Here is a 20904-nt window from a genome sequence, read left to right as displayed (position 1 = left end):
TTACACAGTGACACTTTAATGAAATAAGAGAGACTACCTGGAATACTTGTATTAGCTTAGTAAGTACTTGACTGGGAACCTAAGAAGATTCCACAGAACCACTCCTCCCTGAGTTGTTTAGCTGGAGCCCAACATTATTCTTTTATTCAGGGCAACTGGAGCAGCTTGCCACTAGGGGATGCTGTTGCTTCTTTACTCTAACTCTTGGTTAGTTCAGTTCTGACCTTAATAGTCTCAATACAAGAGAACACAGAAGACTTTACTCTTCCTCTGTGAGTTTGTTCTCTTAAGCCCCCAGTCAGCAGAAGCTGTTGGGACAATTTAGAGCACAACAAAATGGCTAGTAAATAAAATAACCTTGTTAAAAATACTTTCTAATATCTTCCCAGTGTGAACTAGAACAGCTCCCTGAGGCCGCTGGTGGCCTTATGGTTTAATTAGGGTCTGGGGACGTTTAACAGTTTCGAGGTGCTGCCATAGGTATTGAGGGCACATGGGAAAGTGTGTTGTAGAGGACGAGGAGAGGGCTATGACCTTGCTAAGCCTTTCCTAGTCAGGTAGAAATCTGCCTTTCCCTATTACTGATGCAGTATAGGCTCAAACACCATTTGGCAAAGCGTGGCTATGTATCAGTTTTTGAAGTTGTTAGAAATACAGTTTCTGTGATCATATACATTTTGGAAATTCTGGATTGAAAAAGTTGAAAAATTTGACTTGCTGTAGAGCTTTAAAAACACTTAATTTTCAGTGCACCATGTTCTCTGTGTTGTGGATCTAAGGCTGAGCATTTGCTTACGGTAGACACTGTAACACTGGTTTTCAATTGAGAGTGCAGTGCAGTTCGCCCTGGGGGACATTTGGTACTGTGTGCAGACATTTTTGGTTGCCATGACTAGGGAAGGGTGGTAGGTAGAGGCCAAAGATGCTGCTGACCCTTTTCCAATGCACAGAACAACCTCCTCTTCCCATGGCAACAACAAAATAATAAGTCCCAGAAGGTCAGTAGTTTAGAGGCTAAGAATCCCTGTTCTACAGTATACACAGTTTCTTAATGGTTATTTAATCACTAGATTTATTTTTATTTGAAGTGTCTTGCAATACTAAAATCTGTGGAAAATAAGTTGAAAATTCTGCCCTAGGTTTATCAACAGTGTTCTAATTGTAGAATGATGTGGTCTTTTCTTAATATCCATTCTCCTTGACTTCCATATGGCATTTGCCATGGTAGACAGGTCTCTTCTTGAAATTCTCCTGGATTGGCTTGATGCTACATCGTTTTGGTCTTCCTTCTCTTTCTGTAACCTCTCTTTCTCTCATTTTTTGGCTTTTTTTCTTCTTCTAGCCCTCTAATCTAGTATTTTCATCACTCATAACAGGAAATACCTAAGAGTGAGTGATTATTATTTAAATTTGACCAGGAAAGGACAGAGCTGAGAGAGCGAGAGTGAGAGTGAGAGAGGGAGAAAGTAAGAAAGCAAGTCACCAGGTCTGGCACTCGAACAATGGTGGGTCATGTGGGAGTCCAGAACCCTTAACTACCATGATGCCTGCCGACCCTGAGACTGAGTGATTTATGAAAACAAGGATTTATTTAGCTCATGGTTGAGAGGTCTGAGGTCCAGGGTCTCCTCTGGCGGGGATCTTTTGGATGCATCACAACATGGCAGACAGCAGGAGAGCATGGTCAGTTTCATGTGAGTCACCCTGCTTCATTTTCTTTTCTATATAAATCTATCAGAAGTTAGTCACTGTGGTCTGACCCTACTGTTTTTAATCCTAATTTCTTCCCAAATACCTCACCTTTCAATACCATAATCAGATTAAGTTTTCACCCTCTTAGTCCCAAAATAAGCACTCAATAATTGATTTTTGGGGGGGGGCGTCATATTTAAGCTATAGCACTCCCTGACTGGGGGCATTTCTTGTGGTTTTATGCTTCATTCTTACCAGCCTCTGGAAGACTCATTTATTTCCAAGATTTGACTTATCTATATAATTTCTTTCCAAAAATATCTATGGTTCAGTTATGTATTACATGATTAGATGGGATAAATGTATATGTAAAAGAAGGAGTTTATTATAAGATTATCTCATGTAATCACAAGACTGAGATAGCAGCCAGTAGGGTGTCTGTAAGATGGAGAAACAGCTGAAAACTGAAGCAGAGACATTAGTATAGTTCTAGTTTGAGGTCTGAAGGAGGCCTGTAGGCAGCCACTAGAAGGAGTCCAGTGATTAAAGAACTTGACATCTGTCTTGCTGGGGGGATGCACAACCTGAAGCTGGCAGGAAAAAATGCATTCAAGGGCCATGTGGAGAAGCAGAAGTTGAAGAGGGGTAGAACACATAGCATGCTCTGGAAGGAGGGATTGGTGGGTGGGGGGAATAGAACCTCTGCTTCCTCTGTTTCTGCCTCCCAGTCTCTCAGCTGATTGGATGCTACCTGCCTACACTGAAAGCAGGTCTTCCTGTCTCAGCCCACTGATTCATCTGCCTATCTTGTCTGGCAACACTGAAAGACACACTTAGGAACACTGATTCACTAGCCTTCCAGGTAGCTTTCAACCCTGGCAAGTTGATGCTCAAAATTAACCATCATATTTCTTCAAAATAAAAATGTCCCCTCTCCAAAATCCTCTCTTTCTCTTCAACTCTACTTCCCTCTTCCTTTAATTCATTCATAAATTCTTCCAATTCCCTTAGCCAATCAGATTTGAAACCATGTTTAATCACTAAGCCTTTTGAATTTTCTTAGACTTTTTTCCTATCCCTATTTTAATGAGGCCTTGATTGCCCCTTGTCTGAGCTACTGAAATAAATTCCGAGTCATGCTTCCTGTTTCCACTCCTAACACCTTCGATGTAGCCTGCACACTACCACTGTTTCAATCATCCTAAAATACCCCTTTGAATGTTTCTTAATAACTCTTAGTGAGTGAATTTCATTGACCTTGAAGTGAGGTCCACAGGACTTAGGGCAGTCTGACTTCCCACAGACTGGCTCCCACCTATGTTTAAAGCCTGTGTCCTATTGGCTCTTTCATCAAAATTCTAGATGAATGAAATGCTCATGTGACATCAAAGATGCAAAGACGAGAGTGTGTAAGGCATTTGGGAGAAAGAAGGTCTTTGTAAATCTGTTAGAAATGCATAATCTATGGGCTACCTGAGCTGAATAATTCAAGTTTTAAATAATCATAAATATATCTGAATCATCCTATAGATTAAGGATATTCTATTCTACAAATAGGCTAATTTTTTTTATGGCATGTAAGGAATGAAAATAAAGAAGGATATGTAGCTCAAGTCTTCTACCTATCAGAATTTAGAGTCTATCATGTTACGCATCTTCAGTAAATATTTATTGAATTTAAAACAAACAAATTCATGCAGGAATGAAAAGGTACCTTAGCAGTTGCTGTAGGTGTCCTCCCTACATGCCCTCACCACTCACTTCTACATGACAAAGAGAAAACACCTGCAAATACTCTAGATACCTGCAATTCTCTACTCAAAGACTTCTTTCTTCTGGCTGCAGGTATGTTCTCCGCCTGCCCTAGGGCAAGCTGGAAGTACCAGAGAGTTAATAGGTCCAGACACCACCTTCACCACTGATGGAATACTGTAGACAAATATCTGCTTCCTTACTCCTTAATTGGACTAACTTTGAGGCATGCTCTGCCTGCCCAGTCTCCCAGATCTCGTAGGAACTGAACACCAGTTGGCACCATAGTCTCTTGCTTGATAGTACGATCCCCTTTATTGACTTCCTTTTCTTCCCAGTCTCGGTTTCCCCACCCCCAGCAGTGCCATCCAGGATCATCTTTCAAAACAAAACAAAAGCTACTTGCAAATATAAATAGATTTCCAGAGGAACCCAAATGAAGACAGCTACTGAATGTGGAATTGCACATTGAGTCTCTAAGAGTCTACCATACCTAGGATTCATGCAATTGAAGATTAATAAAAAATATCTCTTTCAGGAGTCATCTTCTTTGTGTCAAAATTTTTTTCTAGAGAGCACTAAAGTTTTGAACAAAAGTTGTGGAAATTTGAAAACCATCATTCATTTTCAAAGGCAGGGCAGGCGTTCCTATTATTCAAGTGCTTTGGATGTAGACAGAAGTCACTGATATTGGAAAATATTAATTAACAGAATGTTTATTTATTTATTTTTTTGTAGAAGTTTTTGCCTTAAGGCACATGTGCTTGGTGGTGGTGGTGGTTGGGGAGAAACAGTGAGAAGGAAAGTGAGAAATCACCCCTCGGAAGGATGGCCATGCTGGAATCTTTTCTCCTCCATTCTCTTCCTGGGATCTTGGGCATGCATACACATGTGTCCAAAGTGAGTTTCAGGCCATTGGGTCTGGGATTCAAACTGCAGTCAGCCATATTGGAGTCCAGTGACATAGCCACTCTGTCATCTGCTGACCCCAATAGAAGGTTTACTTATTAAATTATTCAAATTCAATTTTTTCCCACTTAACATTTATATTTATCTTACTTATAATGCATTTGCTGTTAGCATCAGAATATTTGGCCAAACAATGCAAATAAAATTGTAGTTCAGGCGTAGTTGTCAAGGAGCTGGACTCCCATGCCGTCAACTGTAGTTTGAGTCACTGACCTGGCAGCTTGAAACTCAACCTGGGTACATGTGCATGCATACCCAAAATCCCAGAAGGAGAATGGAAGAGAAGGAATGGTAGCATGGCCATCTCCCCTGGGAGGTGAGTTCTTGCTTTCTGTCTCTATATTTCTCTGTATCTCTCTAGCATGCACACACACTCTATACCAAAAATCTCTCAAGAATACCCCCAAACAAACAAACTGTAGTTCAATTTCAGTAAGAAATGCAAGATATTCCAAAAAAAAAATGCAGCAGTTTATGAAATCTATGAAAGTGATATTAGAGAACAGCTAGAATCAATGCAAAGTTATGGGCGCATAAATTGCTGGCAGAATTAGACTAGTAACAACTGCAGAAGAGAAAATGGACCTGCATTATGACCTTGATAAAATACTTTCTGAGATCAGCAGCTGGCATAGTGGCTAAGACCCTGGACTTCCACCTGGCTAACCATGGTTTGAGTCCTGGACCTTGTGGCTTAAACTCATGTTGGGTGGAAGTGCGTGTATGCCTAAAATCCTGAAAGGAGAATGAAGGAGAAGGGATTGCGACGTGGCTATCCTCCCTGGAGGATAATTTTTTGCTTTGTGTCTCTCTGTTTCTCTAGCTAGTACATTTGCTCTAGTGCAAAAACAAAAACAAAAACAAAAAAACTCTCTTGGGAGCAGCAGTTGGCGTAATGGCTATATCGCTGGATTCCCATGTAGTTGACTATGGTTCTAGTCCTAAACCCAGTGGCTTTAACTTGTGCTGGGTATGTGTGCATGCGTGCCCAAGATCCTGAGAGGAGAATGGAGGAGAAGGGATTGCGGCATGGCCATCCCCTCGGGGGTATGATTTCTTGCTTTCTGTCTCTCTGTCTCTCTGTCTTTCTGGTGAATGCTCCTGCCCTATAGCAAAAACCACTCCAAACAAAAACAAAAACCTCTCCCAAGATAAACAAATAAAAAACCAAATGAACAAAAACAACAACGAAACCAACTTTCTGGGCCAGCCCTGTAGCCCAACAGAGTCAGATTCCAGGTGACTGACCACAGTTTGAATCCCAGCCCCAATGACTTAAAAAACACGTTGGTGCATGTTTGTGTATGTGTGTGCCCCAAATCACAGCCGAGTGAAGAAATGCGGAGGGGATTGTGGCATGACTGTGCACCATTGGGTGCCTTTTCTCCCCCTACCTCCCTCTCTCTTTGGGGAGGAAAAGTGCACTTTGGCAATTAAAAATAAAATTTCCAACAGGTCTGAGTATCAAAAGACTGAGGGAAGGTCTTGAGATTAGCAATGCCTTTAAATATGGTTTCAAAAAATGATGCTCTTGGGGCCAGCAGGTGGCAAGGACTCCCACATGGCCAACCGTTGTTAGTATCCCAGACCTGGTGGCTTACTTTTTCACTTTCTGTTTTTCCCTGGTGAAAACAGGTGCCCTATAACAAATTTTAAAAAATACAATTAAATAAGTAATCCTTAAGGAAAAATGACACTCTGTGTGATTATTCTGGGAGAGTAAAGCACTAAGGGATAGATATTGTATCATGTTAGGCTATATTTTCTTGGGGGGAAAAAATCCCACTCTGAAACATTGTAGTTACATGATGAGTGACAAAACTGCATGTAGATCTTTTCTCCTACACAGTGTTTAATCTCAAAGTGTGGTGTGTAGCACTCTTGACAAGAATCATCTGCTTAGTTTAGTACTTTGAAACAGGAAAGAGGCTTCTCCTTTGGTTGAAAGTCGCTTAAACATTGAACTGAGAACATTTTCAATCTTTTCTGATTTACAGATATGTTTCTCAGAAATATATCTCTAACTTCCAAGCAGTTCCCGCTCACTCTGGCTAAGGCCTATGTAAGTGATAGGATGCATCTGGCTTCAAGGCACGGATTAAATACAGGGACAGGCTCTTCATGTCTCTGGAGAATCTGATTGGGTTAAGAGCTAAGTCTTAGGACTACTTGCTTTATATATGAGTGCCAAGATAATCTGGAAGAAGGAATGACAGAGAGCGAGGCAGTCTGCTGGACTCTTCAGGAGGTTGAAAACTTACCCTGTTCTTAGCAGGAAATTTTCCTCCTCTCCTCTCCCCTGAATTTTTTCTCAAACATGAAGGTAAGATAATAATTTCTTTATTCTTATAAGTTAAGCTATCTCAAAAGAAGAGTAATACTTCAAAGAAATCACATAAGGAGAGAAACATGGGAAAATACAGAAGAAAAAAATCTTGGGATGACTTTAAAAATATTTATTGAGATATATTTAATAGCTCAGCTAAGGTGAATTCCCTTTTCTTATCTTATAGTTAAATTATAGGTTCAGAGAGCTAAGAATTGGGAGGTTGGAAGACAATGTTTATGAAAGTCCTGAGAAAGCCATAAAGAAATGCAATAGTACTGTTGTTATTTTGGAATGCTTCACGGATTTGCGTGTCATCCTCTCACAGGGGCCATGATAATCTTCTCAGTATCGTTCCAATTTTAGCGTATGTGCTGCCAAAGTGAGCATGCACTCGTACTGTTATTTTGTAGGGGAAAATTTCCTCCAGTGTATTGTTTGCTTTGTTTAATTTGGAACTGGTCAAATCCCTGGGAGTTTCTGTGATTTGACTTTTCTAAGAGCTTTATAGAAAAGCGAATTTGAATCCTGAATGAAAGAGTCAAGATTGAGAGAGTAGAAGACACAAGAGATGAAACTAAAAGCTCACCATATACATATGTTGCCTAATGCAAATTGACCAAATGTTGAAAAAAAATTGCTGTTTAATCAAAGACAAAGCCAAAGACAGAAATCACTACCATAGATTGAATTGCTGAGATGCAAAATTAAATTGGAATTGCGATTATATTTTTGTTATTATAAATTTAATATTTTAAAGTTTAAAAATGTTGCATTATAACACTGGAACAATATTTTCTCAGCCCTATCAGTTGCTGCATTGCATCTGTTGTTACAATGCAGCTATTTGCTGTAGTGAATTCCTACTGGCTTAATAATGGACTTCAGGGAGGGTGAGATACAAGTTTTGAATAACCCGTGTCTTACCTGGGTTTAAATAATTAAAAACTAAACACAGTGCCCAACATATATTTACTAGGGCACCAAGTAACCTTACAAAATTAGAATTACGATGTAACCTAATTTCTATTACTTTGCTTCGTATTTTTTACTTAAAAATTTAGGACATTTGTTAGCTCAATAAGAACATGATGGTCTTCCTAAAGTCATGTAGCTAATACATTTTCTCCTAATATCTATATAACTGTCGACCAATTTTGTTTATTTGGCAATGTGACTTCTTGATAATTGTTTTCTGCTTAAAATATGGTTGCAATTGTTGATTATTATGGCATTTTACTGCTATAATAATAAATACACTCTTATTCTTAAATTGGTATCAACAAATAAAAGCGATGATTTCACTCCAAGTTGAAGGCAAAGGTCTACTAATATTTAAAAGTAGATATTCATAGTTTTACTGGAAACCTAAAAGACCTAGTTATGGGATATTTTTCAAAGAAGGGAAAGTTGAGAAAGCCCCGGCTATCAAAACATCAGAAATGGTGTCCATGTCTGACCTCTTAAAGGAGATCGATCCTCCCTTGGCAAAAATCTGTTCAGAAAGATGATCCCAGAATCCTCTTTGGTTCTCTCTGAGTCTGTTTGGTGTGAGATGTTTGAGAAAGACTTCAGAGCCAAAGTGTCTTCCTGTCCCCCAAGAATCCTGTAGGCCAACCCTTTACTTGGTCTCCCTGGACCAAACTGTGTCTGTGCTCTATAAACCTAGGGGATTCACAGGGTGCTGGGATGTGGTGACACACAGTGATGCCTTAAATCAGAATTGTAGCTGGAACATCGAAGAAAGAGGTAAAGCTAATGCTCATTCAGTGCTGGGAAAGAAAAAAAGACAATTCAGGAAATGTTCCAGCATAGTTACACTGGCACATGGTACAGATATAGCACATCCCCTCAACGAGCAGTTGAGATACATTTTTGCATAGAAAAACAGAAAAATACATTATTTGTGACTGTTTTTATCTCCCTGGTTCATTTGATACACTATTCTTCCCAAAGGCAAGTTAATGTTTCCTTTTCAGAGACCCAGCTCCTAAAGTTTCAAGACATTCTTTTGGTTAATAGAATAAGCTTGTGTAACTTATGACCAGAACTGACTTTGTAATAAGCAGCCCTTGGTGGGCCATAATAAGGGGTATGTTTAAGAGATCCTGTGGTGTTCATCTTACTGTGCTGGCTTATTTCACTTAATGTAATGCCCTCCTGGTTCATCCATGTTTCTCACAGGGTTCATCCATGTAGTAACAAAGGGTGGGATTTTCTTCTTTTCTAAGGTTGGATGGGAGTTCATTGTGTTTTTCTACCACATTTTAAAAATCCATTTATACTTCATGGATACTTAGGTTAATTCTATATCTTGGCTATTGGGAATATTGCTACAATGAACATAGATATGCAGATGTCTCTTCATTATACTGATTTTATTTCTTTTGGATGTATATTTGGTTGTAGGGTTGTTGAATCATATGGTAGTTCTATTTTTGTGTTTTGAGGAAATTTCAGACTTCTACTTAAAAACTTAAAAGAAAAACAGACTTATTTAGCCTTCTGCAAGGTTCTTTCACTCTTTATACTCCCAATTCTCAATCTTTACTTGTATCAGTGTATTGGTTTTCAATTCATTAAAGAAATACAAGCTAAAATAATGCTTTATTGTTTTTCTTATCCAGGCAATAAGCTTACTCATTTTGGTGGGATTTATGGGAGAGTTCCAAAGTTTTTCAAGGTAAGAATCTTTGGGATCATGTATGCAAATCATTAAAGTTAAGAAAAAAATTTAGAAAAATGTCTTTAGTATGGTCTCATTTTTATATTGCAGCCTGAGTGTATTCATCCCTCTAACATGTTTTCATAATAAAAAAGTGCTTTTATTATTATTGAATTTTATTCTTTTTCTGTAAGATAGAAAGTTGTAAACGAATATATCTCAATATTTTTGTCCCAGTGCCTTAGTTTTACCTGTAGTTAAGAGAATTGCATCAGACTTACATGTTTCAGAGCAGTATTTGGTATTAAGTGTAATTCTTTCAAAACATTCTCTTTATTTTAAAGGTTGAGAGATTTTTATTCTCCTTTATTCATGATATAGTATGTGTGTGTTAGAGAGACAGAGAGAGAAAAAGGGAAACATCCTCTACAGGTTCTGGTCATGCTACAGTCTTTTTTCTTTGGTCCCCCAGCCCATTGGATTTTAAGGACTTGTGCTGACAGAGTTGGGATTTGAACCACAGTTGTCATGTAGGATCTGGTCTCTCTTGAGTAGTCTATTACCTACCAGTGCACCATGGAGTAGGCCTAAGAGTTTCTTCTTCTTCTTCTCCTTTTTTTTTTTTTTTAATAGTTTTATCAGTTCTTGAGATCTGGAAAAAGTCAGCATAATGTATTTATGGTCTTGTTTTGCTCTCAGTGTCAGAATAATTGGACATAGCCAGGTCAGTTTCACTTGATAGAACTAGCAGACTATGTTCCAGGTGGCCCTCCTTAGGGACTAGGAATACAAAGAGGGGCAAGATGGCACTGAGTCTACATGGTGCTTCATATCTTGAGACAGTTCATAGCAGTGCAAATAAGCGAGGCCTATATAGGGAAATACAGGAAGACAGAGGAGTTAAAGACAAGCAGGCATTTCCTCCTAAGCATCCATGTTAGGTGAAGTCCTCTGCTTTCTCTGGAACACAAACTAGACAAATGACAGTAAGTTCAGATTGCTCAAAGGTCAAACACTCAAGTATTTGGATTATTGGTGTCATATAAAAACTGTAAGTTAGCAAGGTTAGTTCCTTAAAGCACTTCAATCAGACACGGTACAGAATGAGATTCATTACTTTCAGGGTAACCTGATTATCTTAAGATAGGCAAGACATTTTGACTCAAAATGTCTCCTAGCCTAGGAATATGCTGGACATTCAGAGATCAAGAGTCTTGTTTTCTTTAGCCCTTTTAGAGCATTGTTTTAGGCAAGGTTTCCTTAATCTCTTAGAAATAAACCATGTGACTTCCTCCATAGTACATGGCCAGAGTTAAGCTTTGTGTGAGTAAATTCTCCATTTCTAATATGCACTTTACTTGAGTGAAATTGCTTAAGTTTAGATTGCTCCACTTTGGTGTGTGCTTGAAAAGTAGCCTAAATAAACCGGGGAGGGGGTACTTAAATATAAATTTCTGTCCATTTAGCCTCTGCCAGTTTTTAGTTTCCCGCTTCTCATAGGGTTTCGGTAGACATTCTTATTTCTCAATGTTTTTGGATAACTCCTCAACTCATCATTCAGAATCCCTTTAAAGGCCATAATACAAGGGGACTTGAAGAAGTTTTGTGGAATTATGGATGAGCTTATTTTGGTGAAAAATATATTTGAAATCCGTGTGCAGTTTTTCCGCAACTGCATTTTCCATGAACCTTTTGAAGGCTCCTTTATACCTTCCTCCTATACGTTCCTCCCCACTCTGAATGCTCTCTTCTCTATACATTGTCCACATTTCTGTTATGAAATCTATCAGATATATTGTGACTATTTCTTTATAGATCTGCATCTCTGTCTTTCAACAGTCATCGATCTATCTCTTCTATTACTTCTACATTTCTAGTGTCTTCATAGTATTTGGTACATAGCAGATGTTTACTAAATGTTGATCTATAGAAAATGAATTCCTTCTCTCACTCTTCCCCATTTTTGTACATTTTGCATTACTTTTAGTGTTTCTTAGGGAAAAAATTAGAAATTTTTGACATTTTGACTCTTCTTTGTGTTTCTTGCTTATCTTTCTGCCTATTTTATGATGGACAATTTGACACTATGACAGTGCCTCCTCTCCAGTAAATTGCCAGTGGGGTTCCTATACTCCTTGGTCAGAATGCAGTGGCTGTACCAAGACTCAGGTAGGATCATGCAAGACTTTGTTTCTTATTATTTATATACAGTATAGCTTAGGTTTGACCCAAATGGCATTAACTTTTGAATGTTCAATTAATGTTTTTTAAAATTTATGTTGATAATTTTGAAGGAGGAAAGGTTTGACTTGTTTACTAATTAATATTGTATTATAATAAAGTAATTTTTACATTCATTTATCTTGAACGACCTTTCTAAATCATACATGTGAGCAAGAAATGTACATAAACTAAAAGTTAAGAGCAACTCACCAGTTCTTGAACTATTGGAGGAACAGGAGTACCATGAAATGAAACTAGTAGATACTTCAAAATCTGTATCATACTCATTGGTTTCAACTTTTCTTTTCATTTAAAATGAACATTAGCAAATACAAAAATAGTGAATAATGAAACATAAAACATTTTCATTTTCAATGTTTTATAGTTTAATAACTAAGAATTACAAATAAATAATACATTAATATCCAGATTTCACCTGGCTGTTATAAAGTACTTCCAAAACGTCTGTCCTTTTTTGTGTGTGTGTGTGTTATTGTACAGTGTTTAATGAAGAAATTACAGAAATGTATGGAGAAAGGAAACACTGCTTTTTCTAAAAAGAGGTTTTTGCCTTAGGGCGTATGTGCTCACTGGGAGAGAGAGAGATAGAGACAGTAAAAGAGAAAGTGAGAAATCACCCCTGGGGGGATGTACACACCACAATCCCTTCTCCATTTTCCTCCTGGGATCGCAGGCACACATGTACATGTGACTTTCAAGCCACCAGGTCCAGGACTCAAACCATGGTCAGCCATGTGGGAGTCCAGTGACATAATCACTATACCATCTGCTGGCCCCAGAAAACCACTATTCTGAATTTACCATTCAGGAAAAATAAATATGTCAACATTGTGGTATTTATTCTTTCAGCCTATTTTTTTTCTCTTTGTACTTATAATTTTTTTTAAAAAAAGATTATTTGATTATAGTTTTGTATTCTATTTTGACTCTTTTAATCTAACATTATACAATTAGCATGAACCTCCAACAGCTGTATTGTGTTCTGTAGTATAAATATACCTGCCTTATCTACTTTCCATGGTTTGATATTTACATTGTTTCCATTTTAAAATTATTATACAGAAATACAATTTTATTGAACATTTTGTACAAAGATATCTGTCTTCCTGCCCCATAATTTTCTCAGAAATTCCTATAAATATAATGCTTGTTTTAAATGTTTTGAATATTTGAATGGCTAAGTATTTTTAAAGTGGTTCAATTTGGCGAGAAATATATATTTAAAAACTTTTTTTTAATTATAAAAAAATAGAACTATACTATAGAAGAGAATTTCTGTTTAAATACAATATAATTATCCTCATTTTCATGAAGCATTTATTTAATACATACATGTGTGGTGATTTTAAAACAAGTTACACAAAAGAAGAATTTGGCTTCTAACAAATATAATAGATGACAACTCTGCTTACAGGCAAGCAAGTATACAAATAATAAGATAAAAGCCAAAAAAACACAAAACACATGAAACATTTTATAATAAAAAAAAATAAGGCCAAACTCTATCAATAAATAAAAGTAGAGAAGTAGAATTTTCCATGTAAGTAGTATTTTTTTTTTTTTTGAGTGAAGGTCATTATATAATGAATACATCCCTAGATTGTACAAACAAAATTTTCATTCAGAAAGACACTAGTGAAAATGAAAAAGGGTCACAAGATCAGAATTTGACAGATGAGAATGAGAATGTTGAGAGTGGGCAGCTGCAGAGGGCACGCTGGTAATAAGGAAAGTGGAAACGTTCCTTAGGCAAACAACACAATCTGTGCTTTGGAACCTCTGAAAAGGACACAGTGAAAAACCACACATAAGAAATATTTTGTTCTAGCTGGTTATTGTGATGCTAGACACAAATATCTGAGACCTGGTTATTTATAAGAAGTTTACGTTTATTTAGGTTGTGATTTTTTTTAAAAAGAATGATTTTATTTAGCTTTATTAATTATCATTATTATTTTGATTTGACCAGAGAGAGAAAAAGAAGGATAGTGAGAAAGTAAGCCACTAGATCCAGGACTCGAACCACACTCTGCCATGTGGGAGTCCAGCGCCGCTAACAACCACACCACCTGCTGGCCCCTATTTCATGATTTTTGTGGCTTGAAACTCCAGTTGCATTGGGCCAGTATCTGGCGGGCTTCTGCTGCATCACAACATGGTGAAGAAAAGCACAAAGGTCAGTGGGCGCGTGAAGAGAGAGAGCACTACCTGTGTGCAGTCATCTTTTATAACAATCCCTTTTGGCAGAATCTAACCCTGTCTTATGAGAGTGAGAACGCACTTCCTGTTTTCAGAAACAGCGTTAATACACTCATGAAAGTGGTGATTTGAAGACATAAACCAGTGGTGCTCAACCCTTTTGGCACCAGGGATTGGTTTCGTGTAACGTGGATTTTCTGCAGACGTGGGGAGTGCTTTATGGAAGTGCGCTACCTAGATCTCTCTCATGCACAGTTCAGAACAGGTTTTGTGCCTCTATGAGAAACTAATGCTGTGGCTGAGCTGACAGGAGGCTGAGCTCAGGGGGTAATGTGGGAGATGGGGAGTGGTTTAAATACAGACAAAGCTTCACTGTACCTGCAGCTCAGCTCGTGCTGTGTGGCCAGTTCCTAACAGGCCATGAACTAGTACTGGTCTGTGGCTTGGGGTTTGGGGACTTCTGATCTAAACACCACCCTCTAAGCCTTGCCTTACCTCTTAAAGTTCTGACCATCTCCCAGTGCCATTACACTGAAGACCAAATATCAAACATAAATCTCTGGGGAACAAACCATTATCCAGACCATAACATGTCTTTCTTAATTAGAAACAGAAAATAAAATGTATCAAGGAACATTACTGGGTTTCATTCTCTGGGGCTCCTTTGCTTACACAGGGAAAGCACCAGAGTGACGCTCTGGCTGATACAAACCTGGTCAGGGTTGTTTTTTTAAAAATCACTAAAAAGTTTTTTTTTTTTTTAAATTTTATACATTCAATCCCTATACATCACTTTGCTTGTAAAATAAATTTACCCAACATGAATACACTTCATAGCAGTCCTGGTCAGAGTTTAAATTTCGTTACTATAACTCCATCGAAAGGAGTTCTTACTTTAAACTCAATTTAGGGTGGGTAAATAAATTCAGCATTGGTTTAAATATCTATACTTCCCTGCTGATCTTTGTTTGGGTTTAATCCTCTGGAAATTCATGTTTGGTTTATTTTTATTAATGGCAAAAAGATGAGGATAGGAAAAGGCCTAAAAGGTGCACCTTTGATTGACAATGGAGAGGAAAAGAATTTTGTAGGTCTTCCTTTTTGTTTAAATGTCAGATACATGTCTTCATATTAAGTGAAGATTAGATAAACTTTTGGAAGAATTGTAGGTTCCTTATTTAGCTTGATGATTTTCTTAATTTTTCTATACTTGGGAAAATCAAGAGGTTAATTTTTCATGTATTTCCCATTTCAGAGGTCAATGTTTTTGATTGTCTAGTAAAATTTCATCATAGATGTAGCTTTACCTTTGGACAACTTAGGTGTTTATTTTGTAAATTTGACTTCCATACTGGTATCTTTCTCTCCAGATTATTTTTCCTTGCCATGCCTTCCCAAAGAAGACTTAAGGTTTAGCTCCAATCGATTTTCACCACTTTTTAAAATGTTTTCTTAATTCTGCTTCATTTTAACCCCTTTCCCAATACTCTGTTCTTTTGCTAGCAAAATTCATTTTACCTTTTAAAATTAGCTCTAGATACACAGCTTTGGGAAAAAATAAATAATTCTGTATTGCAATCTATTTGTTTATGTGTTTGTTGAACTAAGCTTGACACTTTTGGTTTACTTTCCACTTTTTATTATAATTTTAATCGATGAATAATAATTATACACATTTATGGAGTCTGTGTGATATTTCTTCTCTTCTTTAAAAAAATTTTGTCAGAGAGTGTATGTCCTCGGGGAGGAAAGAATAAGAAAGCATGCTTCATGGGGGAATAGACTTGTTGCATTTCCTTCTCCTTCATTTTTTTCCTCCTGGATTTTGGGGACACTTGAACCTGCAACCAGTGTGTTTCTCAGGCCATCGCATCTATGCAAACTATGCAGTTGCTGATGTGGGATCTGGCTGCCTTAACCACTGTGCAATGGGCTAGCTTCAGTGTGGTTTTTCAATGTAAGTACATAATGTGTAATGATCAAATCAGGACAATAATCATAGCCTCCACCTCAAACATTTATCCTTACTTTGTGTTATAACATTCAACATTTTCTCTTCTAGGTATTTGAAGCATATATTGAATTGTCACCAACTATAGTTTCTCTGTTGGGCTATCATATTTTAAAACTTACTCTATTTATCTACTTGCACTCTTCTTTCAGTGGAAATCATTGACACATGGCTTTACAAGTATGATTCTATATAATAAATTATTTCTATTCTCTTTTTCCTCTCCCCTCCCTAGCTTCTGGTATCCATGGTTTCAGTCTCTACTTCTATGCAATCAAAGCTTTTAGCTTCCACTAATGAGTGAGAACATATGGTGTTTGTCTTTTACTGGCTGGCTTATTTAGCTTAACATAGTTTCCTCCAGGTTCATCCATTTTTGCTTCAAATGATGGGATCTTATCCTTTCTAATGGCTGAATAATATTCCATTGTGTATATCTGAGAGTCTTCACAAAGTTCATGAAAAGTCTGTATTATGGAAAAACCATGCTTGGATTTCAAATTTTTTTTTGCACCAAAATAAATTCATGCTAACTTGTTATAACATGTTTGAACATATTTGAGGCACTAGGAATGTTAATATATCAGTTTTAAAAGAGTCCCTATCAAAGCAGCATGAATTCTGCTAAAAATTGAAGCTAGAACAAACATTGAATTTATGGTGAAGCTTGAGTGGAAGAATTATGAAATCACTGAGGTTTTATTAAAGTTTTTATTAAAGCTGGACCAAAAACCTCAGCAGTTAACAAATAAATAAGAAAGGATATGATGGGGACCAGCAGATGGCATAATGGCTATGTCGCTGGATTCCCATGTAGTCAACTGCAGTTTGATTCCCAGACCCGGTGGCTTAAACTCATGCTGGGCATGTATGTGTGCATGCCCAAGACTCCAAGACAGAATGGAGGAGAAGGGATTGCAGCATGCCATCCCCCCGGGGGATGGTTTCTCGCTCTCTGTCTCTTTGTCTCTCTCTGTCTTTCTGGTGAGCACATGCGCCCTATAGCAAAAACCTCTCCAAAAAAAAAAAAAAAAAAGATATGATGATGTTGAAGATGACACTTGCAGTAGCAGACCATCTACATCAATTTGTGAGGAATAAATTAATCTTGTTTGGGTTCTAATTGAAAAGGACTGATGATTAGCAGCAGAAATAATAGCCAACACCATTGACATCTCAACTGGCCCAATTTACACAATTCTGACTGAAAAATGAAGGGGAGCAAACTTTCTGCTTGATGTGTGTCAAAACTGTTGCACCCAGGTCAGCTGCAGACAAGAACAGAGCTTTCAAAGGAAATTGTTAAAAAGTGGGATCGAGATTCTGAGCAGTTCTTGGAAGAATTGTGACAGGTGATGACACTTGGATTTACCAGTATGATTCTGAAGACAAAGCACAATCAACGCAATGAGTGAAAGAGGTGAAAGTGGTCCAACCCAACAAAGAGTAGACTGCTCAAGAGCAAAGGTCATGGCACAGTTTTTTTGCGGATGCTCAAGGCATTTTATTTGTTGACTTTCTGGAGGACCAAAGAATGATACCATCTTCTTATGAGAGTGTTCCGAGAAAGTTAGATAACGCTTTAGTAGAAGGATGCTCCAGAAAACACCGGAGAGTAGTTCTCCATCACAGTAATACTCTTGCTCTTTTCTCTCATTAATTTTGCAAGAATTTCAGTGGAAATCATTAGGCATCCACCTTACAATCCTGATTTGGCTTCTCCTGACTTTCTTGGCCTTTTAAAAAAATTTTCAAAGGACATTGTTTCTCTAACTGTATTAACTTCTTTCAGAATGTTTAATTAAAGGAAACTGGAAATATCAAAACAAAACAAACTAAACAAAACAAAACACTACCTATTTTGTTTAGACTCGTAGGCGGTCAGTTGCTGTTTATGGGCAATATGAGGGCCTACCTTGTGTCGGAAGTGCTTTTGAAACACAATCATGTGAACCTTCAAGAGGATGTCCCACAGAAGAGGGTTGTGGAGAGCGTTTCAGGTGTTTTTCAGGTAATTTGCTTTCCATAGCTCAATATTAAGATTGCAAATTCAGTAACTTGCTCAATATATATTCATTTAATTTTACTAAATTTACATTGATCTGTAAGTTAATATCCCCCAAATAGCAGCAGGACTTTTTGTTGGTATATTAATCACACACTTGGCTATCATTCTTTCAGATATTAGGAGGAGAATCTGGTAATAGAGATGGTTATATGCTTTGCTTCTTTGAATAGACATAAATAGTTATTGGCAGATGCAAACAATTCTTTTTTTTTTTTTTTTTTTGGAGAGGTTTTTGCTGCAGAGTGCATGCACTTGCCAGACAGAGAGAGACAGATAGAAAGTGAGAAATCACCCCCCAGGGGGGTTGGCTATGCCACAATCCCTTCTCCTCCATTCTCCTCTCGGGATCTTGGGCACACACGCACACACCTGGCGTGAGTTTTAAGCCACTGGGTCTGGGACGTGAACCATGGTCGACTATGTGGGAGTCTAGTGACATAGACATTATGCTAACTGCTGGTCCTGATACAAACAATTCTTGACATTGCATTTTTGGTGAGGATGTAGGATAATTTTGGCATGTACGCTGAGATTGGGCAAAAATAGTGTTACTGTTCACATTATTATGCTTATGAGAAAAGCAGCTCTAATTAGCTAATCAAGGAACAATAGGGGTCACCCCTATAGATGGAGTCATTGAAGCACAGTTTTGGCATTGCGTATTATTTGATCTATTGTTTATGTTTCACATATGCATTTAGATGAGTGTCAAAATGTTTGCATCCAAATTAGCTGCATATGAGCACAGAGCTTTCAATGGAAAAAAAATTGAAAAGTGAGAACAAAGTCCTGAAGCATTTCATGGAATTGTGATAGGAGATAACACATGGTTTTGCCAGTATGAGTCTGAGGACAAAGCACAATCAACAAAGCACAATCTTGGAGGCAGCAGCTACCAAGAGTCCGTCTCTTGGACTACATCCAAATAGCCCAAGATTAATTAACTTTCCATAAACATTTATCATTCTTATTATGTTCTAAATATAGTTGTGAAGATTGTAGATATAGAAATAAAACATAGTCACTTTCTCAAAAACAAAAAGTCTTGGCCCAGTCACTGTGGCACAGAGGTAAAACTCAGTACCCTACAAGATTGGAAGCCATGTGTTGACTAAGGTTTCAAATTCCTGGGTCTGCCTGGGAATACTTTGGGCACTTGAACAGGTCTCTAAGATCCTGAAGAATTGGAGACCCAGATGAGAGTGCTGTTTCTTTCTTACAGTGTGCTCATGCACTAGCCTGTTGAAACAATTAAAGTTTTATAGATAGAGCAATACGTAAACAATTTCTATGTTAGTAGGGGTCCTCAACAATATCTATGAAACTTTTATTTTACTTTTAAAATCCCAATTAGACGACATATCTTTGAGAGGCTTTCCTTAAATCCCCAACTGATAGAACTCATTAACAAATAACTCCTCTATCTTACCCATGCATATTATACCATCTGTAATCTGGATGATTTGTTTGACCTGCATGTATTTTTTTGGTAGACTGTGACCTCTTTGAAGAAACAGATTATATTTCTTTATTTTGACATCTGGAATGTCTGGTATATAATAGACTCTCAATAAATGTTTCCGATATTGAATTGAGTGACAGTACGGTGGGGAACATGTTATATATACTAATAGAACAATTGTGCATGAAACATCCTATAAGAACATGCATTAGAGCCTGTGAGGCATGGCTGCTTTTCAAGAGAAAATCATGTTTAATTTGACTCTTGAAGGACAAATATGAAAATGGTAGAAAAGTTCTTCTAGACAGAGTACTATAAGTGCAAGATCACTGGAGGTGACAGAAAGTCTAACTTTTTATTCATGCAAATGTTTCAGAATAACTAGAGAATAGAAAGGAGGACAATGGCTGGAGATAATACTGGGTAGGTACAGTACCTTCCAGTGCTTGGTACTCTAAGATTATGGATACCATAACAATTATTTTGCTAAATTATATGATCTATATCTTCATAATCTTTCCTGAGTATAAGAAAAGATTACAAAAAGTCTAGCAAAGGCCATTTTTATCCATATTTGTACCCAAAACCGAGAAGAGTATAGTGCAGAAAGTAAGTAATAAATATTGACTTTTGGGACCAGCAGTTGGCATAATAGCTATGTCGCTGGACTCCCATGTAGTCAACCATGGTTTGAGTCCTGAACCTGGTGGCTTAAACTCATGCCAGGTGCATGTGCGTACGTGCCCAGGATCCCAGGAGGAGAATGGAGGAGAAGGGATTGTGGCATGGCCATTCCCCCCTGGAGGGTGATTTCTCACTTTCTGTCTCTCTGTCTCTCTGGTGAGCGCACACTCCCTAAAGCAAAAACCTCTCAAAAAAATTAAAAGAAATGTTGACTTTTAACCTTTTGGCTTAGTTCCCATGCTCTCCAAACTTTTAAACATAAATCACCAAGAAAAGCACAATATTGACATCTTGGTTAGTGATGACAGAAAAGAACAGAAAGTTGAAAGGTAGGAGGTCACTCTATCTTCCCAGTAGTTGACATTGTATGATTTTGGGGGTTTAGACACTCTACTTGATTATTATGGTCAAGATTCTGGAATTTTGATCTTAGGTTCTATTTTCAATTCGGTGTTTGATTGAGACCAGGATCTGTTCTGTGTGGTGCAAAATGGAGGAAAAATAATCACCAGTTATTTCCTAGACACTGAAGATTTATTTCAAATTTGCATTAGAGTTATGAGTGCAGTGTTGAGTATGAGACACAAAAGTATTTTTGATCCTGGGTAATGTTTTCCTTCCCTTTTTTACATTTGCATGGGATCTTTTCTTGTGTTCAGGTCAGTGCATCAGCAAATCGCTGGTTTGCAATGGGGATTCTGACTGTGAAGAAGACAGCGCTGATGAAGACAGATGTGAGGACTCAGAAAGCAGACCTCTTTGTGACACTGATAAACCTCCTCCCAATGTAGAACTTACTGGAAATGGGTAAGTTGCTGGGCAGCCTCCTGAG

The 20904-nt window shown here is 37.7% G+C and overlaps 1 protein-coding gene and 1 non-coding gene across 2 annotated transcripts in view; one reads left to right on the top strand and one right to left on the bottom strand.

The window, feature by feature from the left end:
* The first annotated feature begins 6527 nt into the window (after positions 1-6527).
* C7 (complement C7) overlaps positions 6528-20904 on the top strand; it is a 58828-nt gene continuing 44451 nt past the window's right edge. Inside the window, exons 1-5 of the mRNA XM_006166975.3 lie at positions 6528-6736; positions 9367-9422; positions 11498-11573; positions 17728-17869; positions 20732-20879. Coding sequence (XP_006167037.1) covers positions 6731-6736; positions 9367-9422; positions 11498-11573; positions 17728-17869; positions 20732-20879 — 428 coding nt within the window. The 5' untranslated portion in view covers positions 6528-6730. The remainder of the gene's footprint in view (positions 6737-9366; positions 9423-11497; positions 11574-17727; positions 17870-20731; positions 20880-20904) is intronic.
* LOC114005761 (U6 spliceosomal RNA) lies at positions 7023-7129 on the bottom strand. The gene has a single exon (XR_003547587.1). It is a non-coding gene; the product is annotated as a U6 spliceosomal RNA (small nuclear RNA).

This window comes from Tupaia chinensis, unplaced genomic scaffold (genome assembly GCF_000334495.1).
Source record: "Tupaia chinensis unplaced genomic scaffold, TupChi_1.0 Scaffold144378_1, whole genome shotgun sequence".
Taxonomy (NCBI): Eukaryota; Metazoa; Chordata; class Mammalia; order Scandentia; family Tupaiidae; genus Tupaia; species Tupaia belangeri.
This window is presented reverse-complemented; position numbering and strand designations above follow the sequence as displayed.